This window comes from Esox lucius, chromosome 2, assembly GCF_011004845.1.
Source record: "Esox lucius isolate fEsoLuc1 chromosome 2, fEsoLuc1.pri, whole genome shotgun sequence".
Taxonomy (NCBI): Eukaryota; Metazoa; Chordata; class Actinopteri; order Esociformes; family Esocidae; genus Esox; species Esox lucius.
The window spans coordinates 22,019,291-22,036,965 of record NC_047570.1 but is presented as its reverse complement, the minus strand read 5'-3'; the positions used below and the strand labels follow the sequence as shown (position 1 = coordinate 22,036,965).

The 17,675-nt window shown below is 41.3% G+C and overlaps 1 protein-coding gene across 2 annotated transcripts in view; it reads left to right on the top strand.

Moving 5' to 3' along the window:
• The window catches only part of pde3b (phosphodiesterase 3B), a 95,680-nt gene that overhangs the window by 72,934 nt on the left and 5,071 nt on the right, over positions 1 to 17,675 (top strand). The window contains exons 3-14 of one of the 2 annotated variants that reach the window (XM_010890509.5): positions 5,084 to 5,332; positions 7,086 to 7,234; positions 9,491 to 9,588; positions 9,682 to 9,895; positions 10,234 to 10,313; positions 10,579 to 10,730; positions 13,358 to 13,489; positions 14,141 to 14,252; positions 14,622 to 14,735; positions 15,716 to 15,915; positions 16,284 to 16,487; positions 16,687 to 16,848. In XM_010890509.5, the coding sequence (XP_010888811.1) occupies positions 5,084 to 5,332; positions 7,086 to 7,234; positions 9,491 to 9,588; positions 9,682 to 9,895; positions 10,234 to 10,313; positions 10,579 to 10,730; positions 13,358 to 13,489; positions 14,141 to 14,252; positions 14,622 to 14,735; positions 15,716 to 15,915; positions 16,284 to 16,487; positions 16,687 to 16,848 (1,866 nt within the window). Of the gene's footprint in view, positions 1 to 5,083; positions 5,333 to 7,085; positions 7,235 to 9,490; positions 9,589 to 9,681; positions 9,896 to 10,233; positions 10,314 to 10,575; positions 10,731 to 13,357; positions 13,490 to 14,140; positions 14,253 to 14,621; positions 14,736 to 15,715; positions 15,916 to 16,283; positions 16,488 to 16,686; positions 16,849 to 17,675 lie in introns of both variants that reach the window. The other variant, XM_010890508.5, reaches the window with a different exon arrangement.

The following is a 17,675-nucleotide window of genomic DNA, read 5'->3' as shown; positions in this document are numbered from 1 at the left end:
TGTCGCAACCGTCCTCTATTCCCAATTATTGTGGCCACAGGGCTATGCCTTAAAGTAATGCATATTTTTCTATACCCTCATATCTTTTCTATGGCATGAACAGGGGTAGGGATGAAAATGGGTAAGGGTACAGGTAGGGTCTCTGTCAGCATCATGTCAGCCTCGTAGCTGTTTCTGTCCACACCAATGGGCAGGAAAGTGCTAACGCTGAACTTTTACTCCACACACACACACACACACACACACACAAACACATGCATATATATATATATATATATATATATATATATATATATATATATATATATACAGTCCATATAGAAACTCTAAATCTTTGTGAAGTGTATTACCTTTCTTTAAATGCCACAGAGATTAATTCATTTCAATATGAATTTCTTTCACTTTCAGTGGTTCTAAAGTATTCATCCCCCTTGGGCCTTTCCACATTTTTTATGGTTCAACATAAAATCAAAATGGCATTAATTAGGAGTATTTGGCACTGATCATCACAAAGTTTGTAATGTCAAAGGGTAAAATCTACAAATTGTGTTAAATTAAATTACAAATATAAAACAGAAAGTAATTGTATTATGTGTTGATTGATGTAAGAAAAATGTATGTAATCCTTTTTAGAATCATGCTGTAATGTAGTAAAATGTGAAACATTTGCACAGGTCTTTACCCCACTTCTAAAAACAATCCTAAATTTACTTTCGAAATCACATTCCAAGTTAATTAGCTTCCTGTTCAGCCCTCTGTTGGGTGGTAAATTGCAAAGCAAACTTTCAACCATGAGCACCAAAGAGCTTTGAAAATAACTAATATCTTTGAAAAGCACAAATCAGGAGATACAAAATATAAGTATAAAACATATTTCAAAGGCCTTAAATATCCCTTAGAACACTCAAGATGATTATCAAGAAGTTGAAGGTAAATGGCACCACCAAGATTCTGCCTAATTCAGGCCATTTCTTCAAAACTGGAGGACCAAGCAACTTGGACGATGATAAAACTGTACAGTGGCAGCTTTTTAAAAGTGCTGTATAGTCAGGGTCAATCCCATTTGAAGTGTTCCAAATAACATATAGTAGACTTTTGTTCAGTACTTTGTGAAAAATAAAGAAATTATATATGCCTAATTTTCATATGCACACTGGGCCATTAGTCAATTAGAAGGGATGGAACGAGGCTGCAATCAAGGCTTTTGTAAACTTTGACTAAAATGTATTTAATTCAAAAAATAAAATAAAATAAGATGAGTCTTCTAACCTGGAAATAATATGTCTGAAACTAAACACAATAAAACCATTGTGAATTACACCAATCAGCCATAACATTATGACCACCTGCCTAATATTGTGTGGGTCCCCCTTTTGCCGCTAAACAGCCCTGACGAGGCATGGACTCCACTAGACCATTGAAGGTGTGCTGTGGTATCTTGCACCAAGACGTTAGCCGCAGATCCTTTAAGTCCTGTAAGTTGCGAGGTGAGGCCTCCATGGATCTGACCTGTTTTTCCAGCACATCCCACAGATACTCGATTGGATTGAGATCTGGGGAATTCGGAGACCAAATCAACACCTTGAACTCATTGTCTTGTTCCTCAAACCATTCCTGAACTATTTTTGCTTTGTGGCCAGGCGCATTACCCTGCTGAAAGAGGCCAATGCCATCAGGGAATACTGTTGCCATGAAAGGGTGCACATGGTCTGCATCAATGCTTAGGTAGGCGGTACGTGTCAAAGTAACATCCACATGAATGGCAGGACCCAAGGTTTCCCAACATCATACTGCCTCCGCTGGCTTGCCTCCTTCCTGTAGTGCATCCTGGTGCCATGTGTTCTCCAGGTAAGCGACACACACACATCACAGCCATCCACGTGAGGTAAAAGGAAACATGATTCATCAGACCAGGCCACCTTCTTCCATTGCTCTGTGGTCCTGTTCTGATGCTTACGTGCCCATTGTTGGCGCTTTCAGCTGTGGACAGGGGTCAGCATGGGCAGCCTGAGTGGTCTGCTGCTACGCAGCCCAATACGCAACAAACTGCGATGCATTGTGTATTCTGACACCTTTCTATCAGTACCAGCATTAACTTTTTCAGCAAATTTGAGTTTCAGTAGCTTGTCTATTGGATTGAACCACACGGGCCAGCTTTCGCTCCCCACATGCGTCAATGAGCCTTAGCTACCAATGAACCTGTTGCTGGTTCACCACTTTTCCTTCCTTGGACCACTATCGATAGGTACTGACCACTGCAGATCGGGAACACCCCACAAGGGCTGCAGTTTTGGAGATGCTCTGACCCAGTCGTCTAGCCATCACAGTTTGGCCTGTGTCAAAGTCGCTCAGATATTTACGCTTGCCTATTTTTTCTGCTTCTAGCATATCAACTTTGAGGACAGAATGTTCACTTGCTGCCTAATATATCCCACCCACTGACAGGTGCCATGACAACGAGATTAACAATGTTATTAACTGCACATGATGTTATGGCTCATCAGTATATTTTGTATCTTTGGGACATCTAAAAATGAGAAGACTTGTACAGTACTAAATGTGATTGATTATTGTGTTCTGCTTTTCTCAGGGACTACTATGGCCTAGTATTTTTTGGTTAATTGTGAGTTCATCGCTGGGCAGGTTTATTGTTGGAGCAGAATCACATTACACACTGATGAAATTAGCTTTCTGGGGCGGAACAATCTGTTATAGTGTACCTGCAAAACAAGCATGATGCAAGCATGCATAAAACCCCTGTATTGCGGACTGTTACAAGCATACATAAAACCCCTGTATTGTGGACTGTTACAAACATAAACCCCTTGTATTGTAGACTGTTACAAGCATACATAAAACCCCTGTATTGTGGACTTTTACAAGCATACTTAAAACCCCTGTATTGTGGACTGTTACAAGCATACATAAAACCTGAAGAAATGACACTTTGCTACAATGTGAAGTAGTGAGTGTACAGCTTGTATAACAGTGTAAATTTGCTTTCCCCTCAAAATAACACAACACACAGCCATTAATGTCTAAACCGCTGGCAACAAAAGGGAGTACACCCCTAAGTGAAAATGTCCACATTGGGCCCAAAGTGTCAATATTTGTGTGGCCACCATCATTTTCCAGCACTGCCTTAACCCTCATGGGCATGGAGTTCACCAGAACTTCACAGGTTGCCACTGGAGTCCTCTTCCACTCCTCCATGACGACATCACAGAGCTGGTGGATGTTAGAGACCTTGTGCTCTTTCACTTTCTGTTTGAGGATGCCCCACAGATGCTCAAATAGGGTTTAGGTCTGGAGACATGCTTGGCCAGTCCATCACCTTTAACCTCAGCTTCTTTAGCAAGGAGGTGTGTTTGGGGTCGTTATCATGTCGGAATACTGCCCTGCGGCCCAGTTTTCGAAGGGAGGGCCTGCTTCATGCTCTGCTTCAGTATGTCACAGTACATGTTGGCATTCATGGTTCCCTCAATGAACTGTAGCTCCCCAGTGCCGGCAGCACTCATGCAGCCCCAGACCATGACACTCCCACCACCATACTTGACTGTAGGCAAGACACACTTGTCTTTGTTCTCCTCACCTGGTTGCCACCACACATACCTGACACCATCTGAACCAAATAAGTTTATCTTGGTCTCATCAGACCAATTTGATGCAGTGTGCGGCGTATGGTCTGAGCACTGACAGGCTGACCCCCCCACCTCTATAACCTCTGCAGCAATGCTGGCAGCACTCATACATCTATTTCCCAAAGACAACCTCTGGATATGACGCTGAGCACGTGCACTCAACTTCTTTGGTAGACCAAGGCTAGGCCTGTTCTGAGTGGAACATGTCCTGTTATACCACTGTATGGTCTTGGCCACCGTGCTGCATCTCAGTTTCAGGGTCTTGGCAATCTGCTTATAGCCTAGGCCGTCTTTATGTAGAGCAACAATATTTTTTTCAGATCCTCAGAGAGTCCTTTGCCATGAGGTGCCAGTGACCAGTATGAGGGAGTGTGAGAGCGATGACACCAAATTTAACACACCTGCTCCCCATTCACACCTGAGACCTTGTAACACTAACGAGTCACATGACACCGGGGAGGGAAAATGGCTAATTGGGCCCAATTTGGACATTTTCACTTAGGGGTGTACTCACTTGTGAATATTTGGACATTTTCACTTAGGGGTGTACTCACTTGTGAATATTGCAGCATTTGTCACCTGCTTTTTACTCATTTGTGACTTGCATTACATTTGTGAGTGGCCTTACATATTTGTGAGTTTCTCCACGTATTTGTGAGGGCTACTACATGTTTGCGAGTAACGTTCCATATTTGTGAGTTGCATTTTCCAGGTCAGTTATATACGGAATCCAGATTAGGACCTCCTTAGTTTTGGTTATTCTTAGTCTCCATAACCCCTGTATGTTTAAAATGTACTTTCAAAATAAAGTGTGATTATATATTTTTTTTTTACACATTTTACAATACAGCATAATAATTCGCACTCATCTAAATAGTTATCTTCCTTCAATTTCCTGTGATCCAGATGTCAAGCATTAAAACCCAGAAGAAGCTTTAGCTTTCTTATTGATACAAAAGACAATTGCGCCATTTTCAGCATTTACCTGAGTGTGTGTGACAAGCCGTTTATAACTTTTTCCACAGTTGCAATGCTACCAGAACAAAATGACAGGCACTAGCCTGAGGGGATGTGTATTTTGTGGGGGACCACATCTTTACTGTTGTCTTGTTTAAAACTGCTGGGCATGTACTAAAACAGTACAAAGAAACCTGGACCACAGTAGCTCAAGCACTTTTCCTTGTAGAGTATGTTTGTTTAGTGCACTGCTCTCCATTGTGCTCCGCTGAAAATGGCAGCTTAATCAATCAATAACATTTATTTTATAAAGCCCTCTTTAAATCAGCAGTTGTCACTAAGTGATTTTACAGATACAACAACAATTTTGACACACAGTAACTAAGAAAAACTCCCTAGTAGGGTCAAGCCGTAGGAAGAAACCTAGAGGGGAACCAGTATCTGAGCTCTCTACAGTGTCTAATAGTTTTTTTCTCTGTCTACAGGGAGCAGTGAGTGGAAACGGGGTGGACCTGTCGGTCATCAATGAGGCCAGGAACATGGTGTCTGACTTGCTAATGGACTCGACCCTGCCTCCCCATACGGTCTCATCACTGCGCAGCATCAGCAGCCTCATGGGGACCTTCTCTGGCTCCTGCCGGCCCCGGGTCAACCCCTTTACCCCCTTTCCAGGCTTCTACCCCTGTTCTGAGGTGGATGACCCTGGAGATAGGGGGGACAGGAAGTCCCTGAAGGTGTGCCAGCATCCCAGACATCCAGACAGCAGCCTGCTGAGACTAGGCCGACTAACATATTTTTCCACTTGTTCTCCGGATTTCATCCTACCAAAATGCTTAGCCAACCACAAACCCCTGAGATGCCATTATCACTATTATGAACTGGTTACCAATTTAATTAGAGAAGTAAAACGTGATGTGATGTCATACCCAATGTACACTCACCTAAAGGATTATTAGGAACACCTGTTCAATTTCTCATTAATGCAATTATCTAATCAACCAATCACATGGCATTTAGGGGTGTGGTCCTGGTCAAGACAATCTCCTGAACTCCAAACTGAATGTCAGAATAGGAAAGAAAGGTGATTTAAGCATTTTTGAGCGTGGCATTGTTGTTGGTGCCAGACGGGCCGGTCTGAGTATTTCACAATCTGCTCAGTTACTGGGATTTTCACGCACAACCATTTCTAGGGTTTACAAAGAATGGTGTGAAAAGGGAAAAACATCCAGTATGCGGCAGTCCTGTGGGCGAAAATGCCTTGTTGATTCTAGAGGTCAGAGGAGAATGGGCCGACTGATTCAAGCTGATAGAAGAGCAACTTTGACTGAAATAACCACTCGTTACAACCGAGGTATGCATCAATGCATTTGTGAAGCCACAACACGCACAACCTTGAGGCAGATGGGCTACAACAGCAGAAGACCCCACCGGGTACCACTCATCTCCACTACAAATAGGAAAAAGAGGCTACAATTTGCACAAGCTCACCAAAATTGGACAGTTGAAGACTAGAAGAATGTTGCCTGGTCTGATGAGTCTCGATTTCTGTTGAGACATTCAGATGGTAGAGTCAGAATTTGGCGTAAACAGAATGAGAACATGGATCCATCATGCCTTGTTACCACTGTGCTGGCTGGTGGTGGTGGTGTAATGGTGTGGGGGATGTTTTCTTGGCACACTTTAGGCCCCTTAGTGCCAATTGGGCATGGTTTAAATGCCACGGCCTACCTGAGCATTGTTTCTGACCATGTCCATCCCTTTATGACCACCATGTACCCATCCTCTGATGGCTACTTCCTGTAGGATAATGCACCATGTCACAAAGCTTGAATCATTTCAAATTGGTTTCTTGAACATGACAATGAGTTCACTGTACTGAAATGGCCCCCACAGTCACCAGATCTCAACCCAATAGAGCATCTTTGGGATGTGGTGGAACGGGAGCTTCGTGCCCTGGATATGCATCCCACAAATCTCCATCAACTGCAAGATGCTATCCTATCAATATGGGCCAACATTTCTAAAGAATGCTTTCAGCACCTTGTTGAATCAATGCCATGTAGAATTAAGGCAGTTCTGAAGGCGAAAGGGGGTCAAACACAGTATTAGTATGGTGTTCCTAATAATCCTTTAGAGTGTATATGGTCTCTTATAAATCGGTTGGTTTGAATCCTGAATGCTGATTGGCTGATTACTATGGTATGAGATCATGTACCAAATGTATAACATCACATCATGTTTTTTATTGCATTGCTAAACAGATTATAAGAGCAATAATGCATAGTTTGCCAATATACCATGGCTAAGTGCTGTGTCCAGGCACTCCGCAATGCATCGTGACTAAGTACAGCCCTTATTCGTGGTATATTGGCCATATACCACGCCCCCTCATGCCTTATTGCTGTGAAATATCAAAGCTATCACCCAATCATGTATGAAGGTGCATCCTTTGTCGTTATGTAACCCTTCTCCCTGCTACACACCCAGGGTCTGAGCAGCAGGAACAGCCTGCCCACCCCACAGCTCCGCCGTGGCTCCACCTCTTCCCCTCTCTCACCTTCGGAGTCTGCCTCCACCCGCTGGGAACGTAACAATAGCAAGAAACCGGGACCCCATCCTGACTTCAATATGACCAGGTACAGCCATATACATGTTGACCTCAAACTTACCACACACACACCCTGAACACAATATGACCTGGTTTAACCCCACGCACGCAGACCCTCCCCTCGAAATGACCAAGTCAGGGGGTTAGGGGTGGTGCTCCACTTAGCATTACTTGGGCATCTACTGGTTAATGTTTAACTATGACCAGGTGAGACTTTGCAGTTTAGACACCCATTGACCTTAGTGTCACCAGTTAAATGTCAAACCAGTTTTAACACATCACTCTGCCCACCTTCACCTTGCCATTAACAAAGCAAGCTCTCTCTAGGCCCCACATTCTATTGCCTTTTCCACCCTCCCTCCTCCATGACCTAGAAGCCAGTTAGGTGTTGAGTGGACGAGGAGATTGTGTTTATTACAGACATTACACCCATGTACTTTATTGAAATGATGCACCATTTTGTCTAGAAAACTGTAGTAATTAAAACATGTTTTGGTATACAGTATCCACATATGTATTTCTTCGGTTTACATTTGTTCAAAACTAAAATGTTGTCAATCAGCTTTTCTTTACACTAAGTATATACACATCACCATTAGCACGCCAATGCATTATTTTGTACCTAATCTAATAGAAGCATCTTCCCATATAATCTTTTTTATTCATCTCAGGCAATAGGAAGTAATGATTAATGTTCCTGTTTGAGGTTTAACTATGAGGTTACAAACATGGCAATCTTCTGTAGTCATCTATCAACATGAAGTTTGTGATGCAGTATCTGTAAGTCGCTCTGGTTTAGAGGGTTTGCTAAACTATTTAAAAGTATTATGAATGAAGGTCATGTATCACCCAAATTAAAAAAGAAAAAGGTTCTAGATCTAAATTAGGCAAAGGCTATAAAATATAGGCGCAGGACCTGAAAACACCAATCTCAACTATCAGGGCAATAATTAAGGGCAATAATAGTTTTAATCAACTGAGCTGTGATGCTGCTTGAAAAATGATGTGTGTTTTCCCCCCATGCAGAGTAAGAAAAAATTATTAAGTGGTAAAAAACATTTTAGTACAACTTTATTACATTACGAGAGAGAATAAAACGCTATATAGACTTATTTAATTTGCATAATCGTTCCCGTAGTGTTTGAATTTACACCATCATTTTCTAGATGTACTGTGTCACGTAGGATTGTTGCTGCAGAGAAACTTAAAACAATTGTCTTAACACTTGCAAAATACCAGGGGGGCTCTATTGAAAATGTGGCTCACGTACCTCGGAAGGTAGCATCTCGAGTTATCGATATCTGCAAGTTTAAACAACAAAATAATCAAGCGTCTTACACTTAAGTCTTGTTCAGTATGTCTCGGAAAATGTAGCGTAAAATGTAGCCATAAATCGGAATTTTGTTGCCTTTATTGCTCATCTTTACCAAGAGACGCAATCATTGTGGAGGGTACTGTGAAAAGTACATTACTATACATTTTGGAAAATGGTAAAAACTAGTGAATACAAGAGATCTAATAACACTAATTTCTTACAATAACATTATGTAAGACATTAGTCTACACGATAGGCAAGCTGCAACACAGAGAATTGTAATACTTTTTACACTAAACGTGTTTAGCGGAATATTCTATATTATACCTTTTATCAGTTAGCCTTTTATCATTCTGTCCTTCACATCCATCTGATAGCACCCTGCCTCTGGCTCAGTCTCTGCTGAATTAGTCAATTTAGACATTCAGATAAACTCTTTGGACCCATCAAAGTTCAGTGGTCTTTCAGCCAGACAATGACCCCAAACACACATGAAAAAGCTTTCATGACAAAACACTTAAGTCCAGGTCTACAGTGAGGGGGGAAAATGATTTGATCCCCTGCTGATTTTTTATGTTTGCCCTCTGACAATCATACTTAAATGCAAGATGTTTATTCAGCTATACAAATTTGATGAACTGTTTAACACTTGAGAAAAGTGCTTTGTTTCATGTCTGATTCAACTACCTTCTGATGTAGTTCCCTTTTATATCCACAGGGTGACAGTGGTGATTATGCTCTCTTAGCTTATAGCATATAAGACTTGCTTGTTTCCTAAAACATAATATTAAGGGCATCTCGTTGTTCCAACAATTTTTAGATTATTTGAATCTTCGAACATCCGAGCAGGCATAACTAATGTTAATCCTAAAATGGTGTATGGGCTCCATTCAGCAGAGTTCTGTGTAGTTCTATAAACAAGTGATATATGTATATATATGTGTGTGTGTGTGTGTGTGTACGTTGCAGCTCACTATCCAATGGGCCCAATGCTAACCTGCTGACCATCCCTAAGCAGAGGTCCTCATCAGTGACCCTAACATACCATGGCGGGCCGAGAAGAGCAGGTATGCCCATGGCATAAAGGCTGTCTTAAAAAAACAGTCTTATTCAAGCTGTAGTGGCATGTGTTATCACTTGGTGCGTTATCACTCCTTCAGGTGCGTCCCCTAGTCTGAGTCCTGTCAGCTCTCCTAGCCACAGTCCTCCAGGGGCTGGGCCCTCCTCACAGGTCACACGTCCACCGGTGGAGTTCCCTGACACGGCGGACTTCCTCACAAAGCCCAGCGTCAACCTGCACAAGCCACTGGGTTATACCCTCAGCTCCCCTGACTTCCAGGGGCTCTACCGCGGTTCTGGGTCTCTCTGCAACAGGTTGGCTTCTCAGACCGAGGATCTCTTACTCCTTCGTCATTGTTCTTGAAGTTGGCACTAACACACACACACTTCAGGCTTTCTAAATGAGTAGTGTCACAATTTCTGAAGGTAGTCTTGACCAGAGCCATGTGCATTAGAGTTTGGCACCCAGATATCAATCAGTTGGCCCCTGAGTTTTCTGCATTATGATGCACTGATGTGACACTTCAGCAAGTCCATAAAACAACAAAATGTAGAAAAGGTGTTCTGACAAACTTTCCAAAGGTACTGAATTCCATCAGTGGTTAAGATTGATGTTAGTTTGCTGTATTTGTCCCTCCCCCCTCCCCATACAGCTGTGGTCGCCAGCTACTGAAGAGCGCCCCTGGCATAGAGGTGGGGGAGGGTCACACTGAGGCCCAGCGCAGACGCTCAGGTAGGTCACCTGCTGGAATCTATCCACAGGAGTCAGTGGCTTGGTACGATCAGGTAACTTGCAATGCCACCGTTTGATTCCCATGGGGGCCAGTATGTTGCTCTGGTTAAGATTATCTGCTAAATTGCTTAAATGGGAAGAAATATATTATTTAAACATGCTGCACTTTTATTTTCACATTGGGTAGCTTACTGTTTCCACTCTCACCAGACAGTCTGTTCATCAGAAGGATTCCCACTGCATCTGCTATGTGTATCCTCAGCAGGTGAAGGGTCAGAGTTCATGGGGGAGCCCTTGATCCGGGAGGAGAGTGTGGAGGCAGAGTCGGACAGGAGTCTTGACGCAGGGGGCCGGAACCAGACAGAGGAGGAGGTGGTGCAGAGCACAGCCACAGTGCAGCCGACTCAGGAAACAGAGGTACCCGGTGTCAAAGCTCAAGGTTCCTATTGTGATGGGGACTTCACACTGGCGAGTTGTGATCCCATTCAGAGCTAATGGAAGATTATAGTATATAGTTTGGCTACTCCAACACGTCTACCACAAATCACACTTGGTTCAGGGAATACAATTAATAAAGAAATTCACAGATCACTTTTTGTTTGTTATTTTCCCCAATTACTGTTTGGCCTGATGAGTTACCAGTAGTTGTGTCTTAAATAAATGCTAAGACCTAACAGTTGAAACTACAATACCCATTGTCCCCAGCCACAGTGTTATTTTACCTTACTCATCAGAGACAGGTTCCATGACTAATCAATCAGTTAGTCAAGACTAATCCATTGATAAGACACAAAAACAGGATTCTCTACACTTTCTGGGTGATAAACTATTTCCGTTAAAACTGAAAACATAAGCTTAACAAGCAAAATATCCACAGTCCATTGTGCAACATTGTATGGATTTCACTTGTGAAAATCACAGTCATATTCTTGCGTCATTAAAGACAACTCACATGACTTCAATTAAGAGTGCGGGGGACCTTTTAGAGGACTTAGACCTGGTGTTCTGTCAGCATTCTTACAGAAAGGGAACATCTTCTGCAACCTAGTGTAAACATGGTATTAATGTCAGCAGAACTGAGATTATGCTGTAGTTTATTTCCCCATAACATAACTCTGTTCCCATAACATAACGTATATTATTCTTAGCTATGTTTAAGTATGTGACTTGGTCAATAGTTCTAGAGGAATTAACTTTCAGTTCATTAGAATAACATAATAGATAAACTTAAAAAAGGCAAGTATGCAGCTCAGTTGTTCTAAGCAATTACCCTGTCTACTTAGGCTTGAACCTAACGTGTCTGAACACAACCATCAACGAAAGCGATCTTATGAATTGCAGACTTTGAATCCCTCAGCTATCTATCTTTTTCGGACTTGCAGTCCCAGAGTCTGCATTAAAAGCATATGTACACATTACATTGAGTGATGCAGGCAGTAATATACAGTATGAGTTCTGATGTATCAATAACTATAATTGATGTGAAATTATTTTATTTGAAGTATGTATTTTTAGACACTCAGAGACCCAAATGGCATTCCATACTGATATGCTTTCTTTGCAAGTGTTATAGCACAGTGGATGAGCCCATATTTCAACATATGGTTATAGTTATTTTTTGGATATATGTATATTCCTTTATTTGTAAAGGGGAAACAAGCTGAGACCAGGGTCTCTTTTACATTTGTGCCCTGTAATACAGCAATTTAGAAACAACAGCAACAATTTAAAATGGAATGCAGAGAGAAATTGAAAACAGAATAAAAAGTAAAAGAAGAATAATTAAAGTTGAATAAAATATTATTGTAAAAAAAAAAAAGAAAACACAGACATTAGGAAAAGCATATGCAGTTAGTTATAAAAAAGTTGAAGTAACAGGCATTTAAAATGCATTACAGGCATCACAGCTTCCAACTTAAATATGCATAGCATTCCATGAGTGAGGGGCATGCTATTCAAAGCCTGTTTTACTTAAAGGTGGGTCATGGTTTCTGTAGTCTATAAAACCTGAGAACGGGTTTGATGAATATTATCTTTCCACAGATTTTAATAAATTTTTAATTAAGATATTTAGGAAGTTTCTTTGAGACAGCCTTAGACAAACATCAACCTGTGTCTTGCCCTAAAAGTCAGGGAGTCCTGGCCAATTGACGCCATATTTTGTGTTACGACTATGTTTGCCACAAACTAAGATACATAGTGTTGACATTTACAGAACCAGTAGCAGTTTGCTAGACTTTCCACTTAAACTACATTTCAAAACAGAAGTACACTATTCTAATGTTACATTAACGTTACATAACTGCAACTTTCAGCATTCAGTCATTGAGTGTTTGTCTTCCCTCAATCAGAGGAGACTCCTCTGTGTTTCTTCAGAGCAGCTAGCTATAGGATGTACCTTCTATTGAGTACTGATAACAAAGCAACACTTATTGGGTGCGTGCCTGTCTACTCAGCTGAGATGTAGCTGTCAGCTGTGTAAATCTAGTGTGATAAGTCCAGTATTGATCTGTCTCTGTCCTGGTGTAAACCTTTTAATCCGAGGCTTGCAGTCTCAATCTTTATTGGACAAACAAAACCTTATTTTTAGGCAACAGAAATATTCTGTTCATCAGTGCATTATTCAAATCAATTAACAGTATTTTGTGTGTGTGTGTGTGTATGCGTGTGTGTGTATGTGTATGTGTATGTGTATGTGTGTGAGAGAGAAAGAGATGGGGGATCCAAAAATACTAGGCCCTTCGGTCCCGCCTAAACAGCCTTAGGTTTTGGTTCAGATCAAGCAATGTAATAAAGCAATTTGGGATACTCAGCCACGCTCATAGACAGTGTGGCGCCCCTCAAAAAAAGAATGAACTAGCAAAGTGCAACTTAATTTTAAGCTGTCATTTGAGGTACTTCCTGTAGCCATAGGTGTAAAGAAATGTAGGACTTTCCAATTGTTTGAATCCTTTTCACTGTTATGTCATTTGTGGATTCAAAAAAGTATATAAATAGTGTGTACGTGTGATTTCAAATATGTCTTTAAAATCTCCTGCCTTCAGGGTGGTGAGTTCAGACTAGACCCCCTGTTGGAGGACCACGATGAACTCATGAAGAAGATCAACAGCTGGAACTTTCAGATATTTGACCTGATGGACAGAACAGGAGGGAAGACCGGAAGAATACTCAGCTACGTCAGTACAACCTTATAAAGAAATATGTTCCTTTATTCCATGTCTGTGTTATAACATGCATATACTTACGATATATCAGTCATTACTCAGTGTCTTTGTTATAACGAACACATAATCTGTCATTATTCCAACATCTGTTTCATGGGTTGCACCCATGAAACAGATATAGCAGCATATTCCCTGTATCGGAGGATTCTCAACCTAGGGGTCAATTTAGATTTTTAAACCCGTCTAGAAAATCTCTGAAATTCAAAGGGGGGTGCTTGGCACAGCATTAATCAAAATAACAATGTAGATTTATGATCAAATGTTTGTAATAATTATTGTAATAATCAAAGTACGGAAATAACAGAGGATATAGTTCTAAAACAACATGTACATCTCAATGGTGTAATATAGAAACAAGCTGTAAAATGCCAGAAGAAGATGCGTCTCTGATGCACATGGTTCGTCTATGACATTCAGAAGCTGAGGTGCTGGTGTAAAAGATATACTAAACTAACAAATATTTTTCTCATGTGGTAAAGGGGAATTCCCTCTCATTTAGACCAGGGGCCAATGTTTTGTTTTTTATATTAAATATGGTTTTTTTGGAAGAACTGACTAATGTTTTGATTTGTGTCTTACATTTTGAGGTTTTGTTTCCCCTAGGTGACCTACACATTGTTCCAGGACACTTGCCTGTTTGAGATCTTTAAGATCCCTGTGAGGGAATTCATGACCTACTTCTGTGCTCTGGAGAACGGCTATAGGGATATTCCCTGTGAGTGTAGTTCTACCTACTCATTCTTGAGTCCAGGAACAAAGCCCATATTAACACTTGGGGAATTGTTTAGTCAGATATCGAAATGATCAGTGCTTGGTCAAAATATATACATATTTGAATTGTGCTTGATTTGGCTGGACATGTGGTACTTCAGGAGCTATTCTAGTTGTTCCAGGGTACTTGGTAACTAAATCAAGATCGGTTCAAGTATTAAATTATTTGTCATGAATCTCCATAATAGGGCTACAGGACCTGACATTAATTAATAGTAGCTTCTACAGAATTTTTGTGATGTATTACTATGCAGCATTTACATTTTGTATGGCTGATGTGTGATATCCCGTGTGAATCTCTGCCTGTACTCAGATCATAACCGGGTCCATGCCACTGATGTGCTCCACGCTGTCTGGTACCTGACCACCCGGCCTGTCCCAGGGTTCCAGCAGATCCACAGTGAGCATGTGACAGGAAGTGACACAGGTAACTATTTGTATTCATTCTGGAGTCAGTCTGGTCACCGTAAATGTGTGCATGTCAGCAGTCAAATTGTTATGATATGGCGCAGCAGTCTTAAGTAATTGTGCATGGTACAGCTGTGTTTGAAACCAGTTTGCGGCATATGACTGTGCCTAAGGGTTCGGCAGAGTTCCAGGTTGGATGGGGGGTGTTGTCTTCTCTCATCGTGTCCTAGTGAGTCCTTGTTATAGATTGAATGTTTGCATTCTAAATCTTGATTGTAGGCCATGGAATCCACTGAGCAAGCAGTGTGATAAGAAGCAGAATAGCTCTCAAACCTGCTGTGTAGTTTTTGTGATGAACCTGGACATATTGGATGTCATGGAAATTGGTTGGGGCTATAATTGGTAGGGGCTATAAATGGTAGGGGCTATAAATGGTAGGGGCTATGAAATGGAAAGATAAAATGTTTTAATGAATACATAAAAAGGTTTTTAAGATGGAATAATATTCTTGTTTTGTTAACAACGCTATGATCACCAGGCCCATCCCTACAGTTTTTGTGTGCTGCATCCATGATCCATTGGAAATGAACCAAGGCTCACTTGCTTAACGATAATGAAGTGGCTGCCAGAGGAGCACTTTCTTTTAGAGAGACGGGGAGGGTGAAGAAGCAGAAGGTGGGAGATAGGATGGTGATGAAGAAGAGAAGGAGCGGAGAGGGGTGCCGCCCTCCGTCGAGATAGAGATCTCTCTGTGCTGACGTCATGGTTGATTTTGGCCATTTCCATTTTTCTAATGTAGCGCAGTAGTCTGAGTCACTGGCCCACTAGCTTGACCTGAATGTTGATTTTTTTTACTGTTTATTCTTAATGCAATACTACACTATGTATTACTTTTCACCTCCAGTAAGTTTTTCCCTGTGAACTCCAGTTTTGATGTCGACCTAGTGTGATTTGCCAGTATGTTATTGCTGAAAGCAACTGTCTGTGTTATCTTTCTAGACTCAGACAGTGGGATCTCGCCAGGCAGGGTATCGTACGCCTCGTCCAAGAGCTCATCCATCTCGGACGATAGCTACGGTTGCCTGGCATGGAATATCCCTGCTCTGGAACTCATGGCACTATATGTAGCAGCTGCAATGCATGACTATGACCACCCTGGTCGCACAAATGCCTTCCTTGTAGCCACCAACGCACCTCAAGTAAGTGTTACAATCCCCAAAACGTCAGATAGACAAGTAAAACATGTATCTGCAAGAGCAAGTTCAACATATAACATCACCTCCCGTTGTATTCCTATTTGTGTTTCCACTTGCTGTTAATTAATTGGAAAGAATAACTATTAATTTGCTATTGTGACTCATCAATATGTCACAATAGCTTAGAGGTTTCTATTTAAACTTGGTTCTAATGCTAAACCCAAATTAGACAGGCCCTGTAAATTGTTTATATGTCTTTTACCTTTCCCTTTGTTAACTTTTCTCTCCACTTGACCCAACCCTCATATTAACTAACTCTACTCTCATCCACCTATTATCTTCTCTACCTCAATCTCATCCTTGTTTCCCAGGCGGTGCTATATAATGACCGTTCAGTTTTGGAGAACCACCACGCCGCATCGGCATGGAGCCTTTATCTGTCCAGCCCAGAGTTCAACTTTCTAGCAAACCTGGACCATGTGGAATTCAAACGTTTCCGCTTCCTGGTCATAGAAGCCATCCTCGCCACCGACCTAAAGAAGCACTTTGACTTCCTCGCTGAATTCAATTCAAAGGTTTGGGCTGATGACGACTAACCTCACTCTCTCAGAACATCTGTTGCATTCTGGCTATAATAAGAATAATAACAGGCAATAAGAACCTGTTTTCTTTTTGAATCACAGAGATAATGCTTACAGGAATGTGCTTCATTTAGGTCACAACACTGAGTCTGTCAGCCATAATCACTATACATTTTTATGCTGATATTAATAGGTGAATGATGTGAACAGTCCAGGAATCGATTGGACTAATGAAAATGACCGGCTTCTGGTGTGCCAAGTTTGCATTAAGCTGGCTGACATCAATGGGCCTGCCAAAGTGCGTGATCTGCATCTCAAGTGGACAGAAGGCATTGTCAATGAATTCTATGAGCAGGTATAAAACCCTCCACAAAGCAGAATGTCAGTTGTCAATGTAACCACATGCCTTGTCATGGTTTTATTGAGTATCACATAGCCTACATAAATGTGTTAACCTCCTAAGACCTGAGCTCTGATAATGTATGCATTTTTTATTTCCCTTAGCTATTTGGGATTAGTAGGACCTGATAAGTATAATATCTAAGCATGGCGCAGACAACTGTCCTCTAATAAGAGCAATAGGTTTAAGTTAAGCAGAATGAAGTACATGGAAGCCTAAAACATGTCCTCATATGCGGACACGGGGTCTCAGGAGGTTAATATGCATGTCCCATAGCCTCGGCTGTGGCTCACAGAAGTAGCAAATGTACACAACGGTTGCAAATATCGATAGCAGGAATCATGTTAGAAGAAAGTACAGTGTTGTTTCAAAGAAACATTTGCCAAAACAGTCATTCAAATGGCGGCGGAATAAATTCAACCTCATAACATCTCACATTGTTTCAAGACCACAGACAGTCTGCAGTCAGAGAGAAAAAAGTTGTGCTGTATTCGTGTCCAGCATGCAACAATAAAAACGTGCATCACAACCTGAAATTTCCTGAACCCAGTACTTCCAATTGCAAAATCATGACCTTTGTTTTTACCACACAACCAGTGATCTAAAGGTGAAATATATTTTACACATTGTATTAAAAAGGTATGAACGAGATAGCAACAAAAAGCAAGATGTAGATGAAAACAAAAAGTCCACTCACCATTTAGATTATCATTTAAAAACGAAATATTCTCCTGTCCTTCTTTATGAAATGGACAATGGCAGGTTCACGTAGCTTGTCTTTT